This window comes from Giraffa tippelskirchi, chromosome 8, assembly GCF_054371585.1.
Source record: "Giraffa tippelskirchi isolate mGirTip1 chromosome 8, T2T-mGirTip1v1.2.pri, whole genome shotgun sequence".
Lineage (NCBI taxonomy): Eukaryota > Metazoa > Chordata > Mammalia > Artiodactyla > Giraffidae > Giraffa > Giraffa tippelskirchi.
Genome location: NC_137282.1, coordinates 8,487,495 through 8,502,272, shown reverse-complemented (window position 1 = coordinate 8,502,272; position 14,778 = coordinate 8,487,495). Strand labels below are relative to the sequence as shown.

At 56.0% G+C, this 14,778-nt stretch overlaps 1 protein-coding gene across 12 annotated transcripts in view; it reads right to left on the bottom strand.

The window, feature by feature from the left end:
• Positions 1–14,778, bottom strand: part of ANK1 (ankyrin 1) — a 232,830-nt gene that overhangs the window by 96,120 nt on the left and 121,932 nt on the right. For 10 of the 12 annotated variants that reach the window (XR_014061892.1, XR_014061893.1, XM_081519217.1 and 7 more), the window contains exons 1-2: positions 13,164–13,687; positions 6,439–6,540 (exon numbers count right to left, since the gene is read on the bottom strand). Coding sequence is in view for 10 of the 12 variants with exons in the window: in XM_081519217.1 (XP_081375343.1) it covers positions 6,439–6,540; positions 13,164–13,202 (141 nt within the window). In the remaining 2 variants the exon portion in view is untranslated. Of the gene's footprint in view, positions 1–6,438; positions 6,541–13,163; positions 13,688–14,778 lie in introns of those variants that run through there. The other 2 variants (XM_081519219.1, XM_081519218.1) reach the window with 1 other exon arrangement.

The window sequence follows — 14,778 nt, the reverse complement described above, 5'->3', positions numbered from 1 at the left end:
ATTTACACATAAATAAACTTTTAAGACAAAAAATAGTGGCACTGCATGGGTGGGATTCCTTCATGGGCTAGGCACTAAATACATAAGTTTTCACCTTTCGTGGTTACAGCAGACTATACAGCTCGGAACTGAAATTATGAGCGCCTAGTATGTGCCAGGCAGCATCCCTGACAAGGAGCACTGAATAGATCAAAGTCCTTGCCCACTGGGGTGCCTCCACCGTAGCGGGGAAGACAGAGAGTGATGAAGAGATACAGAGACGCGTAGCAGTAGGTCAGGCAGCAGTAAGGACCACGGAGAAGGATGACAGGCTAGGGGGTGGAGGTACCTGGGATGCTCCAGGTGACGCCCTCCTAACTCTCTGCCTTGGGCCAGCACTGCAGACAACAAGGCTTCTCCTGTTGAAGTGAAACTTCCTCCAAGGGTCTCAAGGAACTCTATTCCTATCAGGAAGGCCAGGCTTTGTGAGTATCAGAAGAACAGAGGCGAAACCTAAAACAGTGAGGCTTTTCGTCCCTGGAGATAGAGCAGGCTGTTCCCGGTCGGAGCCCTGTGTAGACCTGGCAATTATAGGAATTCAGAACAAGGATTTTTGACTTGGTCTCCTCTCCTTCTCTTTTTATTGGGATGATGGCTAAGTGCATACGGTCAATCAGTTCATCCCAGAAAAGTATTATTTTACCTTGCTATAGCCTCCATAATAAAATATTTTAATTTGATACCGCAATCTAGCACCCATTCTGGAAACTGGACTTTTGAAGCTGATGTTAGGATATGCCTAACTACGCAGCCATTTATTCAGCCCAGTACTGACCACATGACACGCTGTGGGCCAGGTGCTGTGGGCAGAGGCCGCCGTGGACTTCGCCCCCAGATACCTAGCGTCTACTGGGACAGATAAGACACGGCCACTCTGGGCGGCTGGACACGCTGAGCTGTGAGAGGTACAGAGTGACCGCGGGGGACATAGCTTCAGGCCCTGGGAACCACGGGGTCTTCGTGATGGCCTCTGAGTTGAAACAGAGGCCAACCAGTCCATTGCCATGTGGTAGCCCCAGTGATGAGAATGACACGGTCCTGGGCTGAGTGAGGGTCCCCAGGCCCCACATCCCATGTGCCCTAGCCAAGGCGAGACCCTGTGACCCTGGGGAGACAAGTCCCTGGGCTTTATCCTCTGCACTGTCTCCCCTTTATCCAAAGCCCCCTCGGGGTTATGCCTGGCCCCCTCCCTCACACCCCACCATCTCCCTGCTTCCATTTCTGTGTCCCGAGACGATCCTCCACATGGCAGCCAGCGTGACCTCTTAAATGTTAAGTCAGATGAAGCACCTTCCGAAGACTTCTCATCACCCTTGGAGCAAAATCCAGGTCCTCGCCATGACCCGAAAGCCCTTCAGATTCAGCCCAGCAATGTCTCCCACTTCCCTGCACCATGCCTCCCTTCCATCCCTCCACTGCAGCCACCCTGTTCCTGCTCTTCCCCAAACAAACCAACCCCATGCTGCCCCGGGCCCTTTGCACATCCTCCCATCTTCCAAGACTGCTCACCTCCGGAAACCACATGGTTCTCCCTTACTTCCTTTCAAATCACCCCCTGAGAGAGGCCTGGTTCAACCACCCTCGAGATTAGACCCCTCACCCCCTCTCCTCCATAGGATGTCTCATTAGGGGACGTTAGATATCTGTCCGCTTTCTTATTGCCCGTCTTCTTCACCAGCTGTAAACGTCACGAGAGCACAGATGTTGTCACTTTTGTCTATCTTACTCAGTGCCCAATACTTGGCACAAAGAAGGTGTTTAATAAACACGGGTGAATTGACCCCCACACATGTGAATTGACGCTGGGGGACTGGATTTGACACGCCTCTCCACCCTGTTCTCATCAGCCAACGGCCAGGGATCGCTTCCTCGAGTGCTGAGTGGTTTCCAAATATCTATCTTTGGGTTGGCCCTCTTATCTGGGTTCCAGGCTCAAATATCCAGATTCCTCAAAGACTCTGTAAGAGGATCCCCACCCCATTCTCACCTCTTCACCCAGATCCCACACACTGAGCTGGCTCCTAGCTCTTGGGTCAGTGACAGAGGTCGCTCTCACCCACCCCTGCACAAGCCAGACATCTGAGGGTCCCTTCTGAAGTCTCCTCCCCCTCCCCCCATGCCTGACCAACTCGTCCATCGCCACAGCCACGACCCTCACCCAGGCCACTGACATGTCCCTCCTGGATGGGTGCAGTCGTCTGAAAACTGGCTCTCCCACCTGCCGTGTCCACAGAGGGCACCTGCCACCCCCGCTCCTGTGCTTGAATCTGTGGTCGCCTCCCTCGGCTCTCAGGGTAAAGATCGGCACCCTTCACCAGGTCTACAAGCTGGGTGGATGCTCCAGCAGGACACGTGCATGCGGTTGTGTAGGAGGTCAAAGGCTGAAATCCCTCCATCCCTCTCGGTCCGTCCCCCACCCCTGCCACTCTGGCTCCTCTGGCCCCGCCCTGGAACCCTCTCCTCATTCTGCAACCAGAGGGTTAACGCGCGGTGGAGCAGGAAACACGCGGGCGCACACATGCCCACACGCATGACGCACACACGTGGCTCCGGCCCTGGGGCACCTGACCCGGTTATTGGCTGCTGTGACCATCACCCTTGCCTCTCGCGTCCAGCACAGCCCCGAGTCACCTCTCCAGCCTCATCTGGTCCCTGGTCTCTCCCTCCTGCCTGCAGCCGCTCTGCCACCCTCCCCTCTAAACTCTCGAGGCTCTTCTCTGCTTCTGGAATGTTCTTCCCTCCCTCCCCTCATTAACCCTGACTCACCCCTTAGCTCAATAGTTCTTCCTCCAGGAGTCTTCTCTGACCTCTGGCCCTACCCCCAAGTCTCTCTTACAAACTCTCCTAACTCCCTGTGACTTTCCTCCTGGGCTCCTAACCTAGTTTGTCTGCAGATCCGTTTGCATGATTACTCGATTAACAGCTCTCACAGTCAGTAGACTATGGGTCAGAGTGGATGAGGAGGATGGCTTTTGTGTTTTAACTATTAAATCCCTAAAACCCAGCTCTACACTTGAGGAGGTATCCAGGAAGACATGGACAACATGGGTTTGAAGCTTGAAAAACGCTTGGATAAATGAAAGGAGTATTTACGTAGAGATACTGGTGTGGGCACATGTAGCTGCGCATTCTTGTGTGTGGAGTTGTTCTTTTCTACAACCATAATCATGGTGACAAAAATCAGTAGACAAAATCTATGCACCAAGGAAGCTGCCCTGAATATTCAGATGTCTCTTATATAAGCCTCTTTCCACACTACTTAGAGTAATTATTTCCGATCATGGCAAACGACTCTCGTTCTTTCCATGAAACATCCTCTGAAAGTGTGCTACTTATGTAAGGATCGGCGTTTGCCCTATCACCGTGATTGCGGTCCATCGGCTCAAAAGGTTCTGACAGAAGCAAATTCTCGAGCCGTGACCCCAGGACAAGAGCCTGTGTTTTTTAATCTTCTCAGAACAGTGAATGTGTGCTCTAAAGAGAAGACATTCTCATTCCTTAAGGAGGATGGGTCTGTGCGTGTCGCAGAGCCAGGGCACTATTCCAGGGGTGTGCCAAGGTGAGCTGAGCTTTAGGTTCTGACCCACCTCGTCCCAGACCCTGGTGCCCTGTCATCCTCCTCGCCTGTATCTCCACTCGGAGTAAAAGCCCGATCACCCTGTAACTCTGGAAGGAGGCTCCGGCAACACTGCAGTCCTGGGACAGCTCTGCAGCAGGCACAGAGCAAAAGACAAGAACCAGCGGAGCCCAGATCTGGCCGGGGGTTGGGGGGGTGAAGGAGCCGCGGGACTAAGCCAACAGGAGGGGCTTTGCGCACTGGGGAGCCCTTCCTTTTACCACCAGCACCCCTCCCCGCCCCCTGCCTCGCTGGCAGCAGTTAGCAGTGTCCTCTGGCACTAAGCCTATCAGAGATGGCGCCCTTAACGTGCAAATGCGGCCTGGGCGCTGGCAGAGCCCATGATGGACCGAGGAGGGGTCCTGAGGAGCGGCAGCCCAGGGACAGGCCGGGCTCACGGGGCTTCGCCGGCAGCAGCCTCATGAGGAGAGAGCCCGTCCCGTGTCCTCAGAACCTGCCCATGGCCCAGGGCTCAGGACCACGCGGTTGCCCACGATCCTGCTAAGTGGCTCCTTTGAGAGCGGGCTTCCTAACCCTCGGAGGGCCTCTGGGGGCGCTGGTGCTTCTCACCGGGAGCTGCCCTGTGGAGGGATGCTCAGCTGTGTTTCTGGGCCTGAACAAAGGAAGTGGGCGCTCGCCTCCTGGCCCCCCAGAAGTGCACCTGCTGAAGCCCCCCCGGAGGGCGCGGGGGCACCACGACAGCTCACACAGCCTTCTCCTGAGCCCTCTGACTCCAGCGCCCGCTCGGGGCCCCCAGACTTTGCTCCTCTGTCCCTTCCCACGAAAGAAATGGAGCCAGAGGGTCCATTTCCCCAAAGGCAACCTTTCGCACTGAACCTACCAATTCAGTTCAGTCATTCAGTTGTGTCCGACTCTATGCGACCCCATGGACTGCAGGCCTCCCTGTCCATCACCAACTCCCGGTGCTTACTCAAACTCATGTCCATTGAGTTGGTGATGCCATCCAACCATCTCATCTTCTGCCGTCCCCTTCTCCTCCCACCTTCAATCTTTCCCAGCATCAGGGTCTTTTCAAACGAGTTGGTTTTTTGCATCAGGTAGCCAAAGTATTGGAGTTTCAGCTTCAGTCCTTCCAATGAATATTCAGGACTGATTTCCTTTAGGATGCACTGGTTGGATCTCCTTGCAGTCCAAGGGACTCTCAAGAGTCTTCTCCAACACCACAGTTCAAAAGCATCAATTCTTTGGCGCTCAGCTTTCTTTGTAGTCCAACTCTCACATCCATACATGACCACTGGAAAAACCATAGCTTTGACTAGATGGACCTTTGTTGGTAAAGTAATGTCTCTGCTTTTTAATATGCTGTCTGGGACCACCCAGAATGCCTCAGGTCTGGGATGTTTGGGGGGAGGGATGACAGAAGTGGGGGCTTGCTTCTCCCCATCCAGTCTGCACCCCAAGTCCGTCCACGTGCTTTTCTCCCCTCTGGAGCCCACCGCCATGGCTGCTGCTCTGCGTCACCCACCCACCTCTGTTTCCTGTCCCACACTCCCCACCCCATCCTCTCTGCGCTTCCACGTGTGGATTTAGACCACCGAAGCCCAACTGGATCCAAAACGAATCTCGGCACAAGGTCCCGTGCACTTTAAGCAGAGTAGGGGGGAGGGAGGCGAGGCTGAGGGGCCGGGGCCGCCAGTAGAAAACTTAAGCTGCATCCTGGGTGTTTCTTCTGCTGGTTTGTGAAAGTCACCCAGTCCAGCACCACACAGACAGACCCGGGGGAGCCCGTGCTCCGTGAAATAAGCCAGTCCCCAAAGCCAAACACCGCGTGAGTTCACTGCTATGCAATTCCCAGAGACAAACAGGAGAATGCTACTCGTGAGGGGCTGGGGAGTTAGTTTGCTGGGTGCTGAGGTTCAGTTTTGCGAGATGAAAAACAAACTGGGGATGGATAGTGTGATGGCCAAGGATGTAACCCAGGCCACTGAACTGTACACTTACAAATGCTTAAGATGCTCAGTTCTATGTGAGGTGTTTCTCACCACAATCAAACACACTTTTTTAATGGTTAAGATGGCTTTTTATGAAGCCAGAATGGGTAAATTTCTTCTCAATTAGAAATAGAATTGGCCACGTAGCCGAACAACTCAACCGACTGGCAAAAACAGACAGACAAAACCGAAGGCATCAGATCCACAGCCCTGGCCACAGCCCTGTCCTCTCTTCTCCAGGGAGCACGTTCCTCTCTGTCCAGCCAGCGCCTCCAGTCTCGGGCCCCACACCTGCCACTCTGTCCCCTAGCCCGTCCTGTGCACATTCGGTTTCCTCCCCACACGGAGCCCCATCACTCAGCACCAGAAACGTCCAGAGAACCCTTTCAGCCGCCCTGGTTCTCAGCCTCTGGCAACACCCCACAGGGAGTCCTCGGTACCACCTCCTTCTCAGCGGCAACCCCACAAAAGTCGCTGGTGGACAAAGGAAATGAATGTCGCCACCGGCACAGCATCCTTCAAAGCCCTTCCACCCCCGCCCCCCTTCAAAGGCCAAAAAGTCCAAGATCGCAGCGGGCACCGGCGGGCACTTCTGAGGGAGAGGCCGCGGGGGGTGGATGGGGCGCGGCCCACGCTGTTGGGGCACCAGCCCTTCCCCATGGGGCCCTTGGCCGTCGCGGGGCCGGCACACGCCTGGGGCAGGGCCTTCAGCGGGCGGGAGCCCCAGGGGGTGTTTGAAGCCACAGGGAAAATAGAGGCAGAGCCTTCAGAAAACGGCTCCAGGCAAGAGCCACTCTTCAGAGACCACACACCCGCCTGCCTCTCACTTACCTGGTTGCAGGTGTTAATGTCTACCCCATTCCGCAGGTGATCCAAAGCTTTGTCCAAGTTACCTGATCTTGCTGCCCTCAGAAAGCTGGTAGCAGCATCGGCCTGTGAGGACAGAGAGCAGCTGTGAGTGGGTCTGCGTGCTGAGGGCCTCACAGGCCGCTAGAGCCCAGGGCTGCAAACAGAACCGAGGTCCTGGCAGCAGCCGCTGCCCCCTCCCGTTAAGCGCCCACCATAGTCCCCAGGCGTGCACGGGTCTGGAGCCCCCCAGGATGGACGGCTCTTGGCCTGAGGGTGGGGCGGCCTTCAGAGCACAGCCTGCCTTCCTTCTGGTGTATTTATAAGCAGGCGATCTTGGTTGGGACCTGGGAGGGGCCACCTTCTAGAGGGTTCCGTTCCACCCAGGAGACGTCTCAGCAGGCCTGGCCTCTCCCTGCCTTGGGGCCTCCAGGAGCTCCACCTTCCCATTCAGGAGCCTGGCCCCCATCCCCCATCCCCCATCCCCCGGCCCCACCCACTGAGACAAGGCAGAGGTGCCACGGGAACCAAACACAAGCACTTTGGTGCTGCTTTGCGGTTTTTTTGTTTTCACGTAAAGAGCACACAGCACTTACTACATGCCGAGAACCATTATCAGCACTTGACCATAATATGCATTTACACGGAGAGAGAGAGGGATGCATTTAGCCATTAAAGAAATCCCCAGGAGGTAAGTACTCCTGCCATCCCCATTTCACAGATGCGGGAACTGAGGCCCAGAGAGCCCAAGTGACTTGTGCAGGGTCACACAGCGGGGAAGAGGCTCAGCAACAGTCTGGCCCTGCCCCTTGACCTGGCAGGTGCCCCTCGCCAGTCTTCCTGAATGAGAGTCAAGCACTTAGGGTCCGTAGGCTGAGGCTCAGCCCCCTACAGACACAAGCAGGCCCTGGCCGGGATGCCGGCTTGTGTTATAGATGAATGTCAGCCAGAAAGGGAGAGTGGGAAAGGGAGTGACCCAAGGTCTAGGGGGTCCTATGGTCTGTGGGTACCTCCACTCCTGTGTTCTCATCTGTAAGGGGAGGGCAAGGCTTGTCCCATACCCTGGCTGTGAAACTGAGTAGAAATATTACAGATTATCTGTGATTATAATGATTACGTCAGCGTGAGCGCTGAGCACAGTGCTTGCACGTGGTGTGCACTCGGGGTGAGTGTAACAGGTGAGGGCTGTCACAGGACAGGCCGTGAGTGAAGGGGAGTGTTTAGGTTTGGTGGGGGGCTGTGCCGTTCCTCCAGAAGATCCACCCCAGGGTGCTCTGTCTCCCTGTTTCATGCTCCCTTCACCCGAGAACGTGCTGTCGTGGGCTGAAGGGTGGTGCCCAAGATATGTCTGTACCCCAACCCCTGGAATCGCAGCATGCATCCTCTTTGGAAAGTGTCTTTGCGGACGTAATGATGTTATGGGTCTTGAGATGAGCCCCCTCGATGAGCTCTGTGCTAAGTCACTTCATTCGTGTCCTGCTCTTTGCCACCTCACATCCTACTCTTTACAGGCTCCTCTGTCCATGGGATTTCCCAGGCAAGAATACTGGAGTGAATTGCCATTTCCTCCTCCAGGGGAATCTTCCTGACCCAAGGATTGAACCTGCGTCTCTTGAGTCTCCTGCACTGGCAAGCAAGTTCTTTACCACCAGCCCCATCTGGGAAGCCAGCCCTAAATCCAATGATAAATGTCCTTATAAGACAGAAGAACACGCACGCACACACACATACACACCGCAGTGATGCTGCCACAAGCCAAGGAAGCTGGCAACCAGCAGGAGCTAGAAGCATAGAATCTCCTCTGGCACCTGCAGAGGGAGCTCAGTCCTGCCCACACCTTGAGTTCAGACCTCTGGCCTCCAGACTGTGAGAGAAGCTTCTCCTGTTTTAAGCCACCAAATTTGCAACAGTTTGTTAGAGCAGATGATGGTCCCTAACCATGGAAGATTCAAAATCTACAGCCAACAATCACAATGTACGACAATTAAATCAGAGCGGGGTTGCACACCTTTGCCAATAAAACAGCTAATCCAAGGCAGAAAAAGAGTCTCTGGCCTTACAGACTTTCACCCCCGAGGGCTGACCCCAGCCATCTCAGCCCTCCAGTCCTGCTCCAAGGCTCCTGGCTGAAACTTCTCCACTTGACCCCACTGATCTTCCTAAAATCCTGATGTCCTGCCAGTCCTCCCCGACTCCAGGCCCGCGAGGGTCCCGGTACCTAAGCTCAAAGCCAAGCCCCGAGTTTGCTGGTTCACGACACACACGCATCTCATGCCCCCAGCACAACAGCAGGGCCGGTTCCCCTCGCCCTGGCATTCCCGTGCCCTGCCTCCCGAGACGCCCTCGCTCTGACGTCCTCTCGTTTGTTAAGCCCAGTCTTGCCTTTCTTCACGGTCCACTTGGGCCCTGTGTCCTCCGTGATGCTAACCTTGGAAACTCAATCTTTACCATCTTTACATCTAGGAACAAGAGCTCAATTTCTTAAAATGCATTTTCAATACACTTTCCTCTTTCATGCAAGTCTTGTCTCCCATGGGCAAATTGTTGGCTTCTTGGGTCAGGGACCAAATCTTCTATCTCTTTTGAATCCCTCAAAGCACAAATCGTCTGCTAGGCCAAGACTTCCCTTGACCTAAAACACAGGGCATCTAGTGTCCCCAGGCTTCTTGGCAAGGCATCTGTAAAGGAGGAAGTATTTCAGAAACGAGGACCAATCCGTGGGTTCCCTATGAGCTGGATTCCCAGAGAAATCAGGCTCAAGGTTTAGTCCCTCCAAAAATGTCTGTGCCTGCTGGTTCAGAAGTCCTATGTGGACTCAGCTGTTTAGAAAAATACAGTGTATTATTCCCTCAAAACGAGAGTATTAAAAACACATCTCCCACCTGCCCAAACTATCTTCTGCAGCATAACCAGAGCATTAGAGATGAAAACTAAGCATGGTAGATAAAAACAGATGCAACACCAGCTAATGACAGTGTCACTATTCAAAACAATGAGCCTAGGCAGCAAAGGAGAGTATTTACAACAGACAGACAAGCAGATAAATAGAGGGCAGGGGAAGCCCGATCTAGACTAGGCTGAGGAAGGCTGAATACTTTCTGTTGTGTATAGAATTGAACCATGAAATTATAATACTTATACCAATCACTGGGAAAGTATTGGGCTGGCCCAAAAGTTTGAGTTTTTCTGCAAGCTGTTAAGGAAAAATCCGAATGAACATTTTGGCCAACTCAATATATTACTAACATTCTATCTTTTAATCCTGATCACAGACTGGATTGTTGAGATTGGTGTAATGATGATGTCCATTTTAGAGGCTGGGGGAGGTGACAGTTTGCCCAGGTTCTGCATTAGTTAATACTCGGGTATTCAGGCCACGGCTCCGTGAACCAAGCCGACACCTTCCTACTGCCTTTGATCCCAAAGTGCATTCTCCACAATTTCAAACCTGAGGGTGACCAGAAAGCCCTGACAGATGTAGGAGCTGGGAGGGGCCCATGCCTTTTCCAATTAAGCAGTGAACCCACGTCAGAGAAAGGGACCCGGCGGGTCTCTGCTCTGACCCTGGCCACTGCATTGAGGCCAAGACAGGCCTCTAGAAAGGAATCATCTAGTCCCAGTCCTTCCCTTCTCTGATGATAAAACTGATGGCAAAAAGGAAGTGACTGGCTAAGGTCGCCTAGATAATTAGAGGTGAGGTTCAATTGCTAAGGCTTTTTCGTTTCGTCTCTGGTCTTCTCTGGGCATAGGGTAGTCAGGACCCAAGCAGGATCCTGGGGGTATCTTACAGGTGGATTGTAGGTAATAATGGTGTCATTCCACTGGGCACCCCCTCGGTTAATCCTACGAGTATTTCCTGAGGTCCTGTTGCAAGTCCAGGATCCCGCTAGGGCAAAGACGGAGAGAGTAGAAATTCTGCATGTAGGTTCCTGCCCTCAAGATTTGAAGTGCAAAGTGACAGAGTTAGAAAGTGACCCATTCAACAAGCACACAGTGGGCATCTCCTGGGTGCCGGGGCCTATCTCAGCTGCAGAGCAAATGACCCTCTTTGGAGTATAAGACCACCTCTTGCCAGCTCATTCTGCCAAGCCGCTAATTCAGTTACCTCCAACTCAATGACCCGTCCTGGGAGACGTTTCCTGGTGCATTTAGGAACAATCTATAATCCAATAGAGCGGAAAGTCAAAAAAATCCAATAGGCTCCATTTTAGACTGTTGACGAGCGCAAACACCAACCAGAAAAACAACAGTAACAAATATGCACCAGACTATCTCAGTGGTTGGACAGACTGGAGCAGAGTCCCTGGCCCTGCCTGAGTGCTCGTCCCTGTAGGGCGGCCTCCGGGTGGAGAGATCAGAGGGGCCCTAGAAGGCTATTCACTGCACCCAGAAAAGTCAATCCACGATGGCCCTAACCTCTGCGTCACCCCCGAGAGCTCTCACCCCTCTGAACACCCCACCAAGGCTGCCTGCTCGCATCTCTGCTCCGTCCTCATCTTGAGCTTTACTGAAATCTAATTTTTCCCATGAGAAAACCACCAGGATTGAGGGGACGAGGGAGCACACACATCTCACGGTGTCCCCAGTCCCCATCCCTACAGGTCAACTCATGTGATGCCCCTGAACTGCCTTCCATAACAAAAGAAGCTACTTTTATAAAGCCCTTCCTCTGTGTTAAGCCCTCTCCATCAACAGATTCATTGGCTCCCCCCAGTAATCTCTGGAGGCAGGTACATTTCCTTGTTTCCTCCTCACTGAGGAGCTAAATGAGTCACAGAGAGGTTAAGCACTTGGTCCAAGGTCACACAGCGAATCCTGGCCGGGTCAGGACGTGAATCTAAGCGGTGCTTCTTCGCTGCCCACGCTCTCCTGCCCAGAGATTCCTCTCCAGCTCAGCTCTGGCTGGGGTGGGGGGCAGGGAGCCTTCTGCCTGCACTCAGAGACTGTGCTCACTTCAGCCCTCTGTGCTGGAGGAAGGAAGTAGAGGGGAAGAAAGGGACCAGGATTCCTCCTGGGAGTCAAGTTCCCATCAGCACTGCTCTTCAGAAAAGGGAGGTGATCCCTTGGTTACCTGAGACACCCAGACTATTATTAAACTTGCACTTCCTGAGCAGGGCCATACGAATATAGCAATAGATAGTAGCCCAGGGGGCTCCAGTGTCTCAGGGAGGGAGAGCCAGAAGTCAGCTGCCAAATATCAGAAGCCTGGTGTCCGGGGGTGGGGGTGGGGGGGAGTTGGTGGAGGGAGATTACATCTGGGGGTGGGGGAGGCTCCCCAAGACCAGAGCCCAACACCAGAGGGAAACTGAGGTTTAGACCAGGCAGCGTGGAGAACCCCTGGCCTCCACAGGCCTTGTCTGGAGCTTGAGATGGCCTGAGTTTTCCCAGGACGAATCATGACTTTTTCAGGGTCTTTCAGTGCAAAATTCTCATCTAAAACGATGACTGGAAACTGAGCTCTTATCAGTTTCTGTAAACAGCGGTAAGACGGAATCTCCTTCCCAAAGGGGCCTGTCTGGGCAAAAGGCAGTTTCTTGGCCAGAGTCAGGGTCGGATCTCCCGGTCCAGGCTCTGGACCCTGTCCTAGGGGGCTGCAGCTCTACCAGGAGGCCATGTTGAGCAGGCGGCCGGGCCTGCGCGTGGGGCTAGCCCTCCAATTCTGAGCGCCCGTCGGACTCAGCGCCCGGGTGCTCCTGGCGGTCCAGGGGGGGCCTCCAAGAAGGAAGGCGCAGCGCCCGCGGGCGCACACCTGCCTGGCCCCTGCCTCAAGCCCACCAGCTACAGAGAAATAGCCGTGAACCCTTGCGGCCCCAGGGTGCGTTTTCATTAGGTTCCTTTCATTTTTCTCTCTGGAAAGTTGGACTGTTAAATGTGTCACTGACGAAATGAGGCGCGCAAGCCGGAGACCCCAGGGTCCTTTTCGAAGCTATCCACCCCGGTGCGAGGCCTGGGGGGAAATCTGCCGTCCCCTTACTGCGCTCCTCCGGCAGCGGGCTCGGAGGCTGGGAGATGCCGGACGGGAGAAAAGCCGCCTGACAGTGGGCAGAGCTGGTGGGGAGCCCCGCTCTGCCACTTGATGCTGTGCCTCAAACAAGTTCCCAACCTCAACGTTCCCACTGCTAAAATGGGGACAGCGCACAGCTCTTCGGGGGGCGGGGGATGAGGATGACAAAGGACAGGCGGCTCCGGCTCCCTCTCCCCCCATTCATTTCCCGAGGCTTCTGGACATCCCGGCGCTCGCGTTTCTGAGGTGTAAGGGTCAGGCGCCCCGCGTGCTCGCGAGGCGGCCCTTCTCCGGCCAAGGCCAAGCCTGGGGCATCCTGGCGGGTCCGAGGGGGTTCCCGAGAGGGGTGGCCGGGCGCCCCTCTGCCCCCCTCGCCCAACCGCAGAGCCGGCCACGCGGGACTCTCCTCCGGGCACCTCCGCGCGCCCGCCCGTGCGCCCCGCTTTGCCCGCCCGCCCGCCCGCCGGGCATGCGTCCCGCACCAGCCCCTCCGCGGCGGCGGCCTCCGAGTCAGAGGAATTTTCCTCCGGCTCCGGCTGGAAGCCTCGGCGCCCGCGGGCGTGAGGCAGCAGAAGGGCGGCCGGCGCGCGGCCCCGCCCGCGCCCGCTCCCGCGCCCCGAAAGTTGGCGACCGGCGAGCCCGCGGCTGGGGGCTCGGCGGCGGCGGCGGCGGGGACCCCGCGCGGGCGCGGCGGCCAGGCACTCACCGCGGCGTCCGGACCCGACCTGCCCTGTCGCGCTGCCATCGTCCGGCGCCCGCGCGGAAACCCGAGCCCGCGCGCGGCTCCCCTCCCCCGTTATCTGCTCGGCGGCGCGCGGAGCGCCAGCAAGTTCCCCGGCATCGGGCTAAAAATACCGGCGCTGGCCGCTCGGCGGGGCCCGGCGGGGCTCTGGCCCCCGGGCCCCCGGCCCCGGCCCGCCCTCCAGCCCCTAGAGGGGTCTCTTCACTGTGTCCTCCATCCTCGCGTCTGCTGGGCAAGTTCACGCGAAGCGGGCTCCGGAGACGAGGCGCCTGCGGCCGAGCCCCGCGGCGCGGGCGCGGGAAGGCTGCGGCGGGCGCGCGGGCCGAGCGGCCGGGGCGGGCGGCCGGCGGGGGGCAGCGTCCTGCGGCTGCTGGGGGGGCGGCACCCACGTCCAATGGAGGTGAGGCGCTCCCAGCTGCATGGCGCTGCCGCCCTGCCTCCTGCCTCCCCGGCCGCCCGGGTGAATGGGCCGCGGGGCCGGTGGGGCCGGCCAGGGTGAGCTCAGCAGAGTCTATTTATGCCCATCCCCGCCTTGCGCGTTTCCAGCTCTTGCCCCGTGTGTGTCCTGAGATTCCAGCTCCTGCCGAGAGCACGCGGCGGCGGGGGGAAGCCCGGAGGCCAGACTCGGTTACTACGTCTTCCTTCATCCTTCCGGGCTGACCTGGGTTTTAGGGCATTGTCACCCAGGGCCGGAGGAAGCGTCCAGATTCTGCTCCCGGACCATCCTCCCCTTCTCCCGAGGTCATTTCGGGGCGGGGGCGAGGGCGAGGGGGCGATGTCAAAGGCACGTCGGGGAGGTGGGGGTGACACCAGGGATTACGCTGAGCGATGCCCGCAGTGGCACCCCAGGAGCTGTCACGGCAGCTGGTGACACCGCTTGCTCCAACATGCGTGTTTTGTATCGTGAGCCCAGCTTCACGCTCTCTGCAAAGAGCAGTCCAGATAACACAGGCTCTTTCCCCACCTCTCCCGCCCCGAAGCAGGGGCACAGTAGGGCCTTGTGTTTGGGAGGCCTCAACCCGTTAAGTAACTGTGAGGTGAAGGACATTTTGCCATCACCTCATTTAACCCTGGCAGCCACCTCTTAAGCCAGAAGATGCTACTGGAGTTGTATGGGTGGACAAGCTGAGCCCAGAGTGGTTAAGGTCAGGTCTGAGGTTACTACTAGGAAACAGAGGGTCCAGCCGACCCAAAGCCCTTCCATTAGCAGCACTGGCAAGATCCCCAATCCAAGTGCCACAGTGCCAGGAGGGTACACCAGGCGAGACGCTCTGAGGTTAGAAAAAACTGACTGTTTTCCAAGGTAAGGTGTTCTTGTAAATTGGTGCAGCCACTGTGGAAAACAGTCTGGAGGTTCCTCAAAAAACTAAAAATAGAACTACCATATGATCCAGCAATCCCACTCCTGGGTATTTAGCCCAAGAAAATAGAACTGCTAATTCGAAAAAATGCATTCATAGCAGCACTATTTACAACAGCGAAGACAGCCAACCCACTCCAGTATTCTTGCCTGGAAAATCCCAAGGATGGAAGAGCCTGACGGGCTACAGTCGATACGGTCACAAAGAGTCAGACACGA